Here is a 17,462-nt window from a genome sequence, read left to right as displayed (position 1 = left end):
AGAACGCCTTGGAGAGACCACATCAACCTGATCTTTCAACAGCTGTACTGGCTACCAATTGAATGCAGGCATATGTGGTCAGGGTCCTGCATATTTCAAGTACCGTCTGTTTATATCCACTGAAGAGCAACTCACTCCAAGTTCAATTGGTAATCCTTGATTCCAAGTAAGTTCATCTGGCCTCATCCAGAGCCAAGGCTAGGGCCTTCTTGTCCATGGCTCCAACCTAGTGGAATGAGCTCCCCAGTAAAATCAAACAGTTCCGTAGGGCCTGCAAAACAGAGCTCTTCTGCCAGGCGTTTGGTTTAAGCCAGCAAAAGGGGCCTCCCTCATAATGATCCCTTACTGAGCGACTCTGACATTCCACAAACACCTAACCTAAAACAGCTACCCAGTTGTTGTCACTCCCCTTCTGATTTACTGCAACATACTTGTTCTTTGACAAGTTCTGGAAAGCAATCAGCACTTGCCTGATTGCCCCAGGGTCTAGCCAGTTCACTGTTCTTTACTTCCAACACACTCCATTGGATTTGGTCAATCTGATCCTTGAAGTGTGTTTCCTGGCCCATTTGTTGATCGTCATAACTACCATCAGGTAAGGAGGCTGGAGAAAACTGACTCCCCATGTCTGATTTGGTTGTGAATACTATTAGTCCTTCAGGGAGAGGGCAGTATCTTGACATGTGTCTGTCTGTCTGTTCTTGTCCTTCTGATAAGGAAAAAGTCCACTGTAAAGGTTTATCATAGAAGCAGGCCTAAGGAATCAGATCCATTCCTCAGTCCCAGTACTACAAACTGGTATATGAAGTCCACCAACCTCTGCCAGGTATCTTTCACCCTTTCCAACACTTTTTACCTGCTTCTTTGCAAATTTAAACACTTTGGCCTTCCTGAATCCTGGCCCCTAAGTGAACTGTGTCCCCAGAGAGTATAAAATTACCCAACTGGGCCATCTACCATAGCCAAAGATTATACTGGCTTAATGGGAGACATCACTGTGTTGAGGCCCCTCTAGCCTCTCTTGTGTCACTAAATATTTAAGAGATTCCAAAATCGCCTGGATCAGCCCATTTCATAAAACTAAAAGAGAAGGGCCCCACAAACATCCCCTGTATGCATAATTCTCTTTGCTTCTGAGTTAGGTATGGCAAAAGGGTTGGGAGTTAGACCCCTTGGCCTAGGTGTTACTAAGAAACTATTTGAGGAAGAAAACCAACTCTTCATTTTAACAGATTCAAATGGGTAGCCGTGTTGGTCTGACAAAGAGTGCTTGCATTCGAAAGCTCACACCCTGAATAAATTTTGTTGGCCTTAAAGGTATTACTGGACTCTTCATTTTAACACTAACGCATCAAATGGGTAGCTGTGTTGGTCTGAAGTAGCACAATAAAATCAGAAGCCCTGTAGCACCTTTAAGACCAGCAAAGATTTATTCAAGGCATGAGCTATTCACGCCTTGAATAAATTGTTGGTCTTAAAGGTGCTACTGGACTTTGATTTCATCTAGATGAAATAACAGAGAAGAGAGTTATATGATAAGGTACAAGATCTCCCATCATTCAGATCAAAGTAACAGCCTTTGCCAGTGGAGCCTTGTCCTCAGGCAAAGCATCAATAACAGGTAACATCTGATATATGCTCATTACTGACTTGCAGTTCATTACTCTTTAGGCCCATTGCCTCTACCAAGTAGGTTTTAAATGCCATAAAATGTATTTTCCTTCCCTCCATATCTAAGGGGAGGGAAGAGCAATAAACAGATCTAAACAACCCCATCCTGGGCTCCTGGTTGGCAAATGGGCTGTCAGTAAGTTCCTGGGCCCCTGCCTCACCATTATTGCTGTGGCCCACTCTGTCCAATGCACCAAGACTCTATTGCTCTGGGTGGAGCCGGGTTCCTGTGACTTCCCTCTCCAACAGGCATTGCTCTTTTATTTTGCCTTCTCTTTGACCCAATTCGACCCTAGCCAGTGACAGAGAAGCATGCACAGCTACTGCAGGAAGTGCCAGTGAAGGAGATGGAGCCTTGCACCTCACTGGTCTCCTGAAAACATGAAGAGATTCCTTCAGCCCAGTCAAGCCCTTACCAAGTCAGGTGCCTGGGACGGGAAGGGGGGAGGGCTTATTTATAGATCTTTCTTTCTTTTTGCTAGCTTGAGGCTCTGATCTTCTTCAAAAGTTTCCCTTCCATTTTAATAAGTAAAATAATAGGCCAGTAAAAGCAGGACAGAAGAACTGTGCTCTGAATGTCCTATGGAGCAATAAAGCTATTGAAACTGGAGTGTCAGCCTCACTCTGAGCCAGTACAGTCTACACAAATTTGCATAGCCCTGTCTACAGTTTGCATGACTTCCCCCATTGAAGGAGAAAGAATAAATGCTGTGCATTCAGGGGACATAAGCTGCATTCTGGACACCAGGGCACAATATTTGCCTGTACTGGGGTTTCTAAGTGGCCCAAAAACACAGTTTAGCTACTACATCAAGCATGACAAGCATGTTAATAGAAAACAAAAGTAAGCCATCAAGAATTACTACGTTTTACTAGGCTTCTTATTTAAAGAAGCTAAAACTTCTTTATTTGACACTGCCATTCTGAAAGCATTATGAATTGACTGAGGGCAAGTCTTCCACACAAAGGCTTTATCTACAACTGCTGTATCTCCAACTTTTAAGGCACAGCAAAGGTCTTAAAGCCGAAAGCCCCAAGAACAGCACAACGTCATGTGGAAGTTCCAAAAAAAATAGGGGCATGCTGTGGGGGAGCAGCCCCTATATAGTTATTCCAGTTTGAACAGTTCAGCAGGGCCTGCAAAAGGGAGCTCCTCTACCAGGCCTTTGGTTGAGGTCAACGTAAACCACCGCTTCCCATTGGCCCCCAAGCCTCCCTCCTATGACGATTACTACAAATCCGCCCAATCCACTGGGCCTCAGTATGAGTTGAGCGGATGCTCTTTGCAGTTTCCAGCGTTCTTTAATGTTATTGTTATCACCTCATTATTACTACAAACGGAGTTACCTGTATAGTTTCTTGTTTCATGTAAACTGTTCTGAGGCTTCAGGGAGGGCAGTATATAAACACAATAAATACAAATACAAATAAAAAATACGGATTTTAGGGGGCTTAAACTCAAGTAATTCTTCATGGACCCGCATTGCCTGTGACTATCCATTGTCTGTCTTTTGTACAATCCAATATCAAACTGTAAAATAAAGTTCCAAAAAATCAACATTGAATATCTCTCAGACTATCTATAGTTTAAATATATATATATATATATACTTACTTATTCAATGAGAGGTCAAGAATAAAAATGGAGCCAAAGGCCTCAATCTGGAAACTTGCCTGAGCCAGATGCACAGCCTGAAAACAAGAGACAGAGGAAGAAGACATGAGAACATTTTGCCAAATTATTTATAAGCAAGGAAGCAAGTTCACATACATTCTTTTATAGTGAAAGCAGTACACTTATAACATGCTGATTAATAAACGCCCGAGTATTTTGCAAACAATGTTAATTCAACCATTTAATGTAACAAAATAACAGCAAAAGCAAGGATTAAGTAATACATAAAAACATTGCTGCACTCCATGAAGACACATGAAGCTGCCTTATGCTCAATCACACCCTTGATCTATCAAGGTTAGACTGGCAGCAGCTCTCCAGGGACTTGTGGATTGATCTTTCACATCACCCACTGTCTAATATTTTATCTGGAGATGCTGGGGATTAAATTTGGGACCTTCCATATGCCAATGAGATGCAGTACAGATGAGCCAAATTTAGGCGTTAGTAATTCTTAAAAGCTACTTGTATAGCAATTAGAACAGAGAGTAACACGAATGCTGTCAATTAAGGATTCTAACTGATGTAAAAATGTTTCTGCTACGATGGCAACTGGGGGTAAAAAGCTCAAACGGACACTCCCTCTTTCCCTGCACCGCAGGGGGGGGAGGCGTGCCTGCGCCTCCCTCTCCCAGCCTGAAAAAGGTTGGGACCGCTGATCTAGAACAGTGTTCCACAACCCCCGGGCTGCGGACCGGCACCGGGTCGCCAGGGGGGGGGGGAGCAGGCGCCAGCTAGCGCCGTGCTGCGGGGGGAAGGCAGTGGCGCACCGGTGGGCGCAAACGCACAGGTGCAGTTGCTCCTCAACGGCGTGCTGGCCACTGGGGTGCTACTTACCCAGAACAAAGAAATAAAGCCATTGCTGTCAAATATGCATACAAATGCTGCATTTATTTAGTATTTACTTATACCTTGGGGACAAAAAACAGCTTATGCAATTCTCCTTTACTCCATTTTATCCACAAAACCACCTATGACAGCGGTTCTCAACCTTTTCTTTGCTGTGACGCCACTTCGGCACCGAAGCCCGGCAGGGACCCAGCCAGAGGAGCTGCCAGTTTAGCGCTGCGGAGGCGTTTCCACCGCCCCCCCAGACATGGCCATGGGTGACCCCCCACAGGAGGTGACTGGAGGGGGGCAAGGGTCCTACCCAGGAGAGGAAGCTGCTGCCACTGCTGCTGCATCCACGTTGCTCGCTGTCCCACTCCGGGCCAGGCTTGGGCGAAAGTCTTGCTCCCTTGGCTCTCTGCTTCTCTCCTTTCTCCCTTCTTTTAACCATGGGAGGTTCCGCGGCAGCCCTGCTGCAGAACACACAGGGCTTGCCGGACGGAGTCGGCCGGGATGGTGCGACTTTGGACCTGCGGGGGGGGGGTCACTTTCCTACCAACTCTGAAAAAAGCTGAACGAAGCGTTTCGGCACATTCCTTGCCAGGTGCAAGCTCGACCCTCCAAGCAGGCTGGGCAGCTGTAGAAGAATCCAGTGGGGCGCTGAAAGTGTCAGTGCGCACATGCACACAACAATCAAGGCAGCATAGAGGCAACCACTGTCATGGCTCTGCCGCCTCCACCCACCTCCGCCACCAACACCTGCCTCCACACACTGTCGCGCACCGCTACCACCACACGCCACAGCCATGACAGCAGGCAACCTGGCGACCCTGGGGAAGGGGCCAGGCGACCTCATATATGGTCCCGACCCCAAAATTGGGAACCACTGACCTATGAGGTTAGTTAGAGAACGTTATGACTGGCCTAAGGTCACCTAACAAGTTTCCTTGGCAAAGTAGAGATTGGAAGCTAGGTCTCCAGAGCCTAATCTCCGCACCCTGTATTTGGCAGACAAATGGGAGACAAAATACAGCACATTATAGAATCACTAGCTTCAAAGCCCGTTCCTAAGAACGGGCCCTGAAAGGGTCCTCTCCCCTGGCCCCTGGCCAGGCAGCTTAAGGTGGCTTTGGGCCGCAGCTCGCAGCTGGATCAAGTGGGGGAGGCAGACCACCAGATTGTTAGAAATGGTAGAACATGTCACTTTTTTTCTTTGGGGGGGGGGGGTTGTACAGGCAGAGGTCCTTGAGGTATTCAGGACCCTGGTTGCATATAGCCTTGAAGGTGAGTACTAGCACCTTAAACCTGATTCCGGTATTCAATTGTTTGCCAAAGCAGTTGCTGGAGGATCAGGGTAATATGGGCCCTTCATGGGGTTTGGGTGAGGATATGAGAGTACAAAAGTTGCCTTGAAACTCAACAGCAAGAAAACGAAGATCATGGCATCCGGCCCTCTCAATTCCTGGCAAATAGATGGGGAAGAAATGGAGGTAGTGACAGATTTTATTTTCCTGGGCTCCAAGATCACTGCAGATGAGGACTGCAGCAAAGAAATTAAAAGACGCTTGCTCCTGGGGAGGAAAGCTACGGCAAATCTAGACAACATCCTAAAAAGCAGAGACATCACCCTGCCAACAAAAGTGCGTCAAGGCTATGGTCTTCCCAATTGCTGGCAAATATGGCTGTGAAAGTTGGACCATAAGGAAGGCCGAGCGTCAAAGAATTGAGGCTTTTGAACTCTGGTGCTGGAGAAGACTCTTGTGAGTCCCTTGGACTGCAAGGCGAACAAACCGGTCAGTCCTAGAGGAGATCAGCCCTGCCTGCTCCTTAGAAGGCCAGATCCTGAAGATGAAACTCAAATACTTTGGCCACCTCATGAGGAGGAAGGACTCCCTGGAGAAGAGCCTAATGCTGGGAGCGATTGAGGGCAAAAGAAGAAGGGGACGACAGAGAATGAGGTGGCTGGATGTAGTCACTGAAGCAGTTGGTGCAAACTTAAATGGACTTCGATGAATGGTAGAGGACAGGAAGGCCTGGAGGTTCATTGTCCATGAGGTCACGATGGGTCAGACACGACTTCGCACCTAACAAGAACAATGAGCAGCTGCATTTTTGTACGAGTCGTAGCTTCTGAAGCAGGGATTAGGTCAGGCCCATGTAGAATTTTTCCTTGGTTTGTAAATGTTCCTTAGTTTGTAATACTGATTTGTAACAGTGTTCCTTAATTTGTGAGTGCTTTAAGTATCTATATTCTTACCAATGAAATATGGCACAATAAGGGGAAAGGACACTCCCTTAAGAAAGTTATTTATAATCTGTCTTTCTCAGTGAGACTTGAGGCAGATTATACCATGCAGATCAATGCTATCAGTAGGTTAACACAGCAGTCCCCAACCCTTTCCTGGTTGAGGACCGCTTCCGGGGGAGGGGGAGAGCCAGCGGCCCGGGCGCCATGCATGCGCGGCAGCACCACACAAATGCGCATGCGCAGAGCTGCCACGCATGCACGTTTGCGTCCGCCAGCATCCCAGCAGCAGCGCCTGCCTCTTCCCCCGCTTGCAGCGAGGTGGTGGCGGGGGGGAGGGGCAGGTGTGGCCACCACTGGCCCGGTACCGAGGCCCGGGGTTGATAACCCCCGGGTTAACACATCTAAAGGCAATATAAAAGAACTAGAATTGCAGAAATCTGAAACAAAGCTGCCATCTGAACAAAGTATAAGTATTAAACATGACATATTAATACAGAACATAGTATTTCATAAACAAACACAATGTATTTTCTTAGACCACTCTTTTATGATGTACCCTCTTTGCTGAAATTCGATTCCGAACAGTTCCGTTTCACACTGTTTACAAAATGCCAGGAAAATGGCAGCCTTTTTTGGCTCTTCCCCCTTGCTTGAAGAGGAATTATCCCATTCCTGCCTATATATAAATGAATAGAGCTTCCGTGAGAGGAACAGAAACTGATGACCACATCTCTCCAGCACAGTATTGTTTCATGCCTGCTGCTGCTACAAGCAGTGTACAGGTTACACTGAGAGAACCAGGTTCATATCACCACTCTACCTTGAAGCTAAATAATATTGGGGACAATTACATATACACAGCGTTAGACAACCTCACGGGACTTTTGTGAGGTTGAAAACAACTTTTGGGCTATAATGTGATTTAAATCACTAGTCATAAAGTTTTCTATATTCATTCTTGCTAGTTTCAGGGATAGATGTAGGTTTCATTTTTAGAAGGTACATACTACATTTTTACATAGTGATTTATCTGCAAGGTTATGATTGAAATGTTAATAGTTAAACAGGGTAAATTAAATATTAAATGTTCAATACTACTGATGTTATTGATGGATGTAGTTACTGAATTCACATTGTATATGTCTTATTGGTTTTTATATTTCTCGTGAACCGCCCTGAGCCAGTATAAAAATGTAATAATAAAGTGGTATAAAAATGTAATAAATAAATAAAATTTTAAACTTTTCCAGTTAATTTCATAGTAAATTCGCAGTCTGAGAACTATAGAACTAAACATTTTTGATGGTATATTCTTGACCAAACATCAAATCCTGTTGTGTATATAAAAGAAAAAAGCCTAAATAATCCTTACAGAAGCCTCAGCAGACATAATGAAATTAGGCCACTAACCCATCTATTATAGTAGCGATCCCCAATCTATTATAGTAGCGATCCCCACATGTGGTCTGTCGACTAATTGGAGGTGGGCCACGAAGGATGCCTTCTCCCCCCCCCCCGGCCCTTTACTTCATCCCTCCCAGCCCTTTACAATAGCGATCCCCAACCTGTGGGCCATGGACCACATGTGGTCCTTCGACTAATTGTAGGTGGGCCCCGAAGGACGCCTTCTCCCCCCCCCCCGGCCCTTTACTTCATCCCCCCCGGCCCTTTACAACACACTTCGGGTGTCATTGTCTCCCATCACTCCCAGATGGGACTATCTTGTTGCAGAGAAACAAGCTCAGGGTTCCCATTGATTTGCCATTGTCATGAGTTAAAATGTCCATGAAAATAAAATGTTCCTAATGTTCATTGTTGTGGCGTGTCTGTATCTTATTTTGAAGGGATGTTTAAACGTTACCATAGCGATCAGAGAGCGTTAGGGCAGTGGTTGAGACTAGAAGAGTAAACTACCCCCCCCCCACCGGGCCTCAGTAAAATTGTCAAGCGTTGAGTGGTCCCCGGTGATAAAAAGGTTGGGGACCACTGTATTATAGGAACTTGCAACATTTTTCTCAATTACACTAATTTGTTGTCTTCAAGAATGGTACAATCAAGCAATACTAACCAACTGAGAATCCCTGGCCCTAAAGAAATACGTCTGGCCTCAACCAGAGCCAGGGCTTTCTTGGCTCTGGCTCCTGCCTAGTGGAACGAGCTCCCTGAAAACATCAGGACTTTAACAGACCTGTCAAAGTTCCACGTGGCCGGTAAGATGGAGCTCTTCCACCAGGACTATGGTTTAGGCCAGTGGCTTCCTAACACCCCACCCCACACACACACACACACACACCTCTTTCCTTGTGTTAAATCTATTGCACATTCAAAACATACTATATTGCCTACACTTCCGTTTTTGGTTTTTGTGCAGCAGCTATATTATAGTCTGGAGGGAAAAATAAGATCTTTGTAAAAGTCATGTGTAAAAGCCACATTGGATCCTCATTGGGAAGACAGACAGGGAAAGAAAAAGAAACAAGCAATGGAAAATCCATGACTAGGAGCAAGAATGAGAAGGCTTATCAAAACTTTTGGGGAAGGGTTGCCAACTATAGGTTAAGGAACTCCTGGAGAGGGGAAGAACAGAGTCTGAGGAGGGGAAGGAGTTCAGCAGGAATATGATCTCATTCAATCCACCTTCTGAAGCTACTGTTTCCTTCAGGAAGCTAAGCAGGGTTTGCCTTTGTCAGCACTGGGATGGGAGACCACCAAAGAAGTCCAGGGTTGCCACTACCCAGAAGCTGTAATGGCAACCCACTAGGAAAATGCAGCTTCACCAAGAAGAATCGTACTATTGCCCTCCTACTGCCCCCAAATTCCTCACCACCACCCTGGATCATTCTACTGCCCTCTGTGGGGCATACTGCCCATGTTGGGAACCTCTAATTTAGGTCAACCAGAATTAGCTCCACACCTACCAGGCCTCCCTCCTCTCATTCCCTCCCATCCTGACTCCTGTTAAGTAAGCTTTTGAGATCAAATAGATGGCAGCAGGCACAAATTTCTAACTTTTATAATTAATTGAATTGGTTTTATGATCTGTATGCCTTTTATTGTTTAAAATTTATGTAGCTTGTTGTTCACCGCCCTGAGTTGGCTAGTCCAGGAGAAGCGGTATACAAATTAAATAAATAATTAAACTACATAGTAATAAATAAATTATTCCTATTTCACAACAAGGTATCATTAAACTACAATATATCTTAATTAAAAATTATGTTTAGTTAGGCTTTTCATCAAAAAATTATCAAAAATTCCAGTTTAATTTTTTTAATCCAAATTATTTTAAAATCTAAATTTCTAAAACAGAAAGGTTTTCTAATCTTTGGTTTTTAGCCACTGTTGTCCCCACTGGCAGAAAGGTATAATATAAATCAAATACTATGAACCCATACTACATCAGTCTTGCAACCTCCCCCCCCCCAAAAAAATCTTGCTGGTCTCTAAACTGGACCATTGACTGTTTCCAGTTTTCAGAATTCTTGCTGCTGAGTCATCAGTTAGGTGAACTGAAAAGGCAAATGTCAAAGACTTGTGTGAAAATTCAATCCAGCCACCCAATACTGCCATTAAAAGATAGTAATCAATCTCAAAGACAGTAATCTCAAAGATAGCAATCAATCCCAATGGACAAAAACTCATTCGCCACCTCCTCAGAATTATGAATGGAAGGAGTTCATAGAGCAGGTTCCTCTACAACTTCCCGATTAAACAACAAAATCAGAGTCCAGTAGCACCTTTAAGACCAACAAAGATTTATTCAAGGCGTGAGCTTTCGAGTGCAAGCACTCTTTGTCAGACTTCCTGATTAGAAACACTGCTCCAGGTCAATGGATCTCTTGGGAATGGAAAATCAGCAGAAAACACACACATTGTTCAAGTACTGGTTTTGTTAATGATGGTTTGTGCAAGAAGGGATGGTACTAATTTCCTCTAAATGTGACCAACAAAGTATTGCAGCTTCTTGTTTTAGGAGGCTCAACAAACCAAAGCAAGAAATGGCCTAGCAATAATAAGCGATTGAACAAGCTATTCTTTAAAACCCTCCAGGGAATATGATTGCACATTCATTTTTGCTGGGAAGAGTCAACAATGCATTAGCTACTCTCTACTAATTAAATCAACACAAAAATTTCTTGTAACTCACATAACATTTATTCCACACCAATCGGCTAATCCACAAAATGTAGCTGATATAATAGAATCTATTTTACAGTTATCCTAAGATGATACTTAGGTATGAATACCAAAAGCAAGCCTGTTAATGATATTGACTTCTAGTTACAAAACTTTTAAACACTTTCAACTGCATTTTATATATTACATACACAAGCTCTTGGCATTCTTGGAGGAAAGTTTGGCGCTCGATTCATACCAGCTGGGCTTCTATCCTGGCCATGGGGTGGAGACATATGATTTCCAGCATTAGCTGGATTGGGGCGGGGCGGCCATCCCAATGATGACGTGTTTGAACATGTGTTGTTTGCCTGCTTGTCTCATTGGGGCGGGAATACAGGGGACAGCCTTGCAGTGGCTACACTCCTTTCTCCGAGAACAGACACAAAGGGTGGCAGTGAGAAAAGAGTTGTCACAGCCCTATCAGCTCTCTGGAGTTTCCTCAAGGTGCGGTCTTCTCCCCCACTTTGTTTAACATCTTTATTTACCCTATATAGTTAGCTGCTTTGCATTTAACCTATTCATTACCTTTAACTAATGCTTTTATGATATAATAATAATAATAATAGTAGTAGTAGTAGTAGTAGTAGTAGTAGTAGTAGTAGTAGTAGTAGTGGTGGTGGTGATGTCCACATGCTATATATATAAAATGGCCACCCTTCTCTAGTCCTATTAACTTTAAAACCATTTTGTTTTGCGGGGAGCAGAAAATTGGAATTATTGAAACATTGCAATATACATAACACAAACCTAAATTTATTTTATTGATTTAACAATGTAAACTATATAATTTTAACTGTTAACATATAAAAATAAATATACTATTTGGCACTTATGGAATTTAAAAGTATAAATACCTTAATTTTTAAATAAAAAATAACAAGCATACCCGCACACTTGAGAACAGCCTGCAAAATGCTGCACCCTATACTATCATAATCAATTAGAAATTAAGCCCGCTGTAGTTTAAATACAGCGGACGCTAGCGGGCCTACAGATTTGTGCGGGGTGCCTGTGCGGCTTGGCGGCGGCTGGCCGCACACCCAAGGACATGGATGGGCCGGACTGAGACCCTCTTCTGTCGGTTGCGGCCTCCTCCAGGTCTCCCCCCGGCGTGGGACCTACCGCAGTTCTTGGAGGGTAGGGAGGAAATGCTGTCTGGCGTCGGCGTTGTTGGGACTCAATAGAGGGGGTTGGTGTTCTGGGCGCCGCAGCAGCGGTGCCGTTGCGGCCGCCACATCTCCCGCGACCAGCAAGGCCTGGCAGAGACGCTGCCGGAGCCGTTGCCGCACCCGCAGCCACTGGATGCGTCCCCGGCATTGCGAGCGCGGGGGCGGGAGGTGCTCGATGCGAAGCCGGTGGCGCCACTGCAGCAGCTGGCGGCAGGTCCACAGCGGGCGCTGTTCGCGGCGTGGGTGGAGGCCCGGCTGCGGGTGCTTGTCAGTCGCGTGGGGCGGTGCCGAGGCGGGCTGTTCGTGTCTGGGGCCGGCGCCGGCTCCTCGCTGCCGCGCGGACAGGCAGCAGCCTGCCGTCTCGGGGGCTAGTGAGGGAATGGCAGCGGTCGGCCGGATGCGGCCGACATGGGGGAGTGGATCGGGAGGCGCTTTGCGCGGCTTGCGATTGGTCCCTGGCCGCCGGACTAACAAGCGGAGGGACCAATCGGCAGGGGCTTTGCAATTGTCAGTCCGGGGGAAGGGGCCAATCGGCTCCTTTCCTCATCCTGGACAGGGCCCGCCCTCGTGGCCCTTACTGTTTTATTTATTCCGCTCCGCTAGATAGATAGATAGATAGTAGGATCTAATAATAAAATTAGACTCCGGGGATTGGTCGAGGACAGGAAGGCCTGAAGGATCATTGTCCATAGGATCGCGATGGGTCAGACACGACTTCGCACCTAACAACAACAACAAAATAAGGAGGACATAATAATATTTTTTTCAGTGGATCCTCCACATACAGATTGAGAAGTTGGCCAAGGTTTATTATGAGAAAGATGGAGACAATATTGAGTAGGATTGGAAGTCATTAAAAAACTCATGAAGGTATAAGCCACTGATGAAGAAAACAGGATATTGTATACCTGGGACCCGTTTTGGCATTAATGGTTTAATTAAAAGATTCATAAGAGACTAATTAAAAGGTTTTTTTTCATCATTCTGCAATGCCTGTGATCTTTTTCTTCATTTTGGGCCCTATGCTATCTTAGCATATGGCTGATATTTCTCCTGAGATTTTGATGGGAGGGGAACTGAAGGTAGAATTTTAGGTAGTATTTCCCTCCTTTCTTTCTTAATATGACACCAGGCAAACAGCTTAGAATTGTGTATTTCAAGTAATTTAAGGATTTTTATCTTAAATTTAAAGAGCTTTTAAATTGTACGTGTTTTTTATGTTATTATCTGCTCTGAGCCTTCATGGAAAGGAGAGTCAGACATAGAATGATAAAATAAATAAATAAAATAAAACAAATTCTATAATGCACAAAAAATGTTTATTTGAACATAAACTCTCTCATAGAACAGAAAGGACTACAAGCACATCTGGATATTAAGCTAAAGTTTGTTACACTGAATAATGCATTAGCATTGAAAACAGTACATTAATTGCTACTGAGTATATTTACATTTAAATAAAACATTCTGAAACATCTTCAGTTAAGAGATTTTTTCAGCACTTTCAAATTTCTAACATCTTTGAAAAAACATTTGTAATCTATGTATGAGAGATTAATTAGGACCAACATTTTTTAAAAAGGAGATTCACAATTCATAGAGTGCCTTAGTATATACACAGGTGTGTATCACTGGGGATTCCCTATATTTATATCTATCTAACTGCAATGTCCTATCATCAGAGGTGTCATCAGAGGTGTCTCCCAAAGGTCCTAAAAGTTTTAGAAGCAACATGTCAGCTGAGATGGGGAACTCAATTGAGGTCTAATATATATTATTGTTTTATATTGTGAATGCCATTAAAGGTTTTGTATTGTATTTTACTGAATATGATCCTTCCTATGTACCCTTTTGGATCTAGTCACATGGCATTATTCATGAGAAGGGGGAAATAACATGCTCTTAACTAGGAATTATCAAACAAGAATTTAATAAGGCCCCTTTAGTGCAATATGGGCAGCTAGCTCCCTCTTAAGATTTTTTTAATGAAAGCTGAATGAAAATGATTTCAATCCTATAGTTAGAGAATAAGACAGGTGTGACCAATGGTAAGGTGGCATATATACTAAGCACCACATACTTCAAAAGCATGAGTACTGAAATTTATTCATAAATTATCTCCAATATAACTTTGGATAGCCACTGTAGTTCAAGAGAGATACCCACTTTCTTGATGAGTACTGGAGGGGGAGGGGGACAGGCACCCATCAAGCTTTGATGGAAACCCGAATGAAACTGATAAAACGTGGATGAACCTGATGAACATCCACAAACAGTGCAGTTAATTACTACACTCTAGATCTCCTGTTCTGTCTAAACAAAGTCAGAGACTGTATTATACCATTCACCTTTCTTTCCTAATGTACTTTAAGTATCTCTGAAACAAATGGAACAAATTAATTGTGACCAATAAGTTCCACTACTTTTAATGGGACTTAAGTCCCAATTAAGTTTAGTTAGCCTGGCATTGTGTTTTACTTAATAAATACAAAATCTGTCTTTGAGGTCTCCTTAGCCTCTGTCATTAGAAGTGCCTACCCACTCTGTTACCATGGATCTTTTTGTCCAAGATTAGCTGGTTGGAGGTTAAAGTGTCCTAGACCATTAAAGCCATTAGTGAACCATGATTTGTACCCCAGGTTTTGTTCTAGTGGCGGCATAACAAGATCTTTTTGAAAGGCACTTTTCAATCTCACTAGCACTGATTTTTTAAATATTACCAGGGTGCTGAACAAACCTTACAGCAAGGCCATTCTGAGCCACTGCACAATGTATCCTTCTAAAAGAAAACCTTACCTTATTGTGTTTTTGCTGGTACCTTGTTCTAGTATCCAGTATATGATAAGGACTTTCAGCGTCTCTGTTAAGATAATAGATAAGTCTTGAAGGCAATACGATTTCTTTCTGGAATGCACTGATGTGACTGTTATTTTTACTGCTACTACTGTTAGACTGCTGAAATGCAGTTTCTTCATCTGCCAGTGTTCCTTCCATATTTCCTGCAGTTTCATTCCAATGCAGAGCTAGGGAAGACAGAAAACTCACCATAAATTTCTAAAGCAACTAGGCATCTTTTTGACATTCTACTGACCTGCTCAAGGGAAGAATGAAGGTCCTCATTTGGCCAAATGTGCACACAATTGTTTTACCCTGTGCAATATTTAATTTTATAAAGTTTTATTTCACCAGAGATTTCAAATATGCAAGAACTGAAAGCTTCAAAGAGCAAAAAAAAAACAAAACCCCACCTGCCACTCTTCTTAATGGCTGTCTCTTGCCTTCTTTTAACTAAGTTCCCACATAAATATTAGCCATGTATAAATCTGTCAATATACTGCAAAGCTTCCTTCTGCTTTTGAGGCATACTGCAGCAATGGTGCACAGCATTTAAATCAATTCTCGTTATTGAATTACTGTTTTTCTCTAGTCCCAGAACACGAAGACCATATTCCAACATCATTCACTAGGAGAATACCACTTGCGTTGTATTCCGCTTTCTTCTGAGTACATGTATTGGGGGGGGGGGGGGCGTACCACTACAGTTTTCTGCACTGGCCACAATTCCTTTCTGCGTGTAAAAAGTGCATGCCACCCAGATAGCAGAAACAGCGTAACAACATCAGAAGTGTTCTGCCCCCCCCCCCCCCATCAAAAGGCACCCCTCATGCTTTGGCTTTGCCACACCGCACAAAAGCGACAACCTTGAGAAGCTGCCAGCAACAGCATCTGCTGCAGAGAGAAGCCTTCCGAAAGGGCTTCCTCGCCCTGCCCGGTGCCTGGTGCGGCCACAGAGCGCGCGCCTCTGATGTGCCTGAAGAATCGCGTCTCCATCCGAGACACGCGCAGGGCCCGCGAAGAAGAGGACGGCCGACCCCCGAGCAGCCCGCAAGCAAAGCCTCGGAGCACGCGGGGGCCCAAGGAGAGAAGCGCCCGGGGAGGACTTGGGCGTTAGAGCGCGGCGGGGAAAGGGGCGGCAGAGGCGCAGCCCGGGATGGCGGGCGGGCGGGGGGGGTCGCAGCAGGGGCAGAGCGTGTGTGTGGGGGGGGGGTCCGCACTGAGGCCGGGCCCGGCGCCCCCTCCCTCTCCCTCTCCCTCTCCCTCTCCGGACTCACCGGTCGCCGCCGCGGCCCCCCGGCTCTGCGGGCATGGCGGGCACAAGAGCAGGAGGGCCCCGAAGAAGACGCGGGCGCAGGCGGGCCGGGGCCGGGGCCGGGGCCGGGGCGGGCTCGGCGGGCCAGGCGACGAAGGGGCGGCGGGGCGGGGGCGGCCGGAGGCGGCGTGCCGCAGGGAAGAGGCGCCGGGCGGCTTCATGGCTCATCGCTTCCCCCGAGGGGAGGGGGCGCCGGGTCGGGAGAAGAAGGAGGAGGAGGGCGAGGCGCCCTTCCCGCCTCCCTCGTCCCTCACGGCGCAGCAGGCGAGAGCGGCGCGGCTGCCTCCCGCATCTTGCGGCTGGAGACGGAGGGGGAGGAGGAGGAGGAGGAGCCCGGCGGTGACTCGGCCGCCTCCTCGCGCTGCCGCTCCGGCGGGCTCTACCTGCCCCCTCGGACGTTAACGGTCGCTCTCCTCCCCAGCGGGCGGGCGGAGGGAGGGAGGGCGGGCGGAGGGAGGGAGGGCGGGCGCGCATGCGCGGCATCATTCCATGCGCCTCGGCTCTTGCCTCTCCCCGGCGTCGTTCACCTTTCAAGGCCGCGCGTGCTGCGCAGGGGATGGGGGGGGGGGGAGGACGTCGAGGCTCGCGCCACGCCGCCCCTTTTGCTCCCCCCTCTAGGAAAAGAGAGCTGCCCGCTCGCGCCCGGGGGGGGGGGGAGAGAGAGCACGGAGGGAGCTGCGAGGGAAGCGCCGGGGGGGGACTCCGAGAGGAGGGGGGGCAGCGCTCGTCTCCCCCCCCTCCCCTCCCCCCGGCCGCGGGCGACCGAACCAGGCGCCATTGAAGACCTGGCCGGGGCGGAGGAGGCCTTGAAGAGCAGGCCGAGAACTTCCGAGGCGAAGGGAATAGCGCAGAAAGGACGATGCAGGCTGCAGAGGAGGGAGCCTGGCTGGGGTAGAATCAGCCGACAGCTTCTGCCCCCCAAATCGAAAACATTAGTTGCTTTTTATGCCCAGTACCTGAAGGAGTCCCAAAGCGGCATCCAGTCACCTTCCCTTCCTCTCCCTACAGCAGACACCCTGTGAAGTACGTGGGGCTAAGAGAGCTCTGACAGAACTTTGCTGAGGAAAGCTCTATCAGGACTGTGACGAGCCCAAGGTTGCCCTGCGGGCTGCATGTGGCTTAGAGGCCACTGTTTCTAACCACTCTACCGCTTCAGAGTTGTCATTTGTACAGAGCTCACTCTTGGGAATCAGCTCTGCTGAATGCAGTCGGGCTTGCTTCTTGGTAGACCTGTTTTGGATAGCTTTTGCAGCCTTGCTGGATGGTTGTAGGGCAGGGCATGCCAAACTGTGTTTCTGCAGACATCCATTGCCATGAGCCCCTGCCAGCTGGCGGTAACCATCCTGGACTCCAACTCCCTGAGCTCCTTGAACAGATCAGGACCTTGCCTGAGCTATCGCAGTTCTGCAAGGCCTGTAAAATGGAACTCTTCTGTCAGGAATTTGGCTGAGGTCATCCAAACCACCATCTTCTCCTGGGCCGCCCAGAAACCCCCTCCCATAAGTGCAGCCCACCTCAACCAACATATGGGACTGTATGAAA

At 46.5% G+C, this 17,462-nt stretch overlaps 1 protein-coding gene across 5 annotated transcripts in view; it reads right to left on the bottom strand.

Moving 5' to 3' along the window:
- The window catches only part of ADAM23 (ADAM metallopeptidase domain 23), a 155,050-nt gene extending 138,701 nt beyond the window's left edge, over positions 1–16,349 (bottom strand). For 4 of the 5 annotated variants that reach the window (XM_077319249.1, XM_077319250.1, XM_077319246.1 and 1 more), the window contains exons 1-3: positions 15,883–16,348; positions 14,567–14,793; positions 3,287–3,363 (exon numbers count right to left, since the gene is read on the bottom strand). In XM_077319249.1, coding sequence (XP_077175364.1) covers positions 3,287–3,363; positions 14,567–14,793; positions 15,883–16,081 — 503 coding nt within the window. In that variant the 5' untranslated portion in view covers positions 16,082–16,348. Of the gene's footprint in view, positions 1–3,286; positions 3,364–14,566; positions 14,794–15,882 lie in introns of all 5 variants that reach the window. The other variant, XM_077319247.1, reaches the window with a different exon arrangement.
- Positions 16,350–17,462: the final 1,113 nt, after the last annotated feature.

The sequence above is a fragment of the Paroedura picta genome, chromosome 2, assembly GCF_049243985.1.
Source record: "Paroedura picta isolate Pp20150507F chromosome 2, Ppicta_v3.0, whole genome shotgun sequence".
Taxonomy (NCBI): Eukaryota; Metazoa; Chordata; class Lepidosauria; order Squamata; family Gekkonidae; genus Paroedura; species Paroedura picta.
This window is presented reverse-complemented; position numbering and strand designations above follow the sequence as displayed.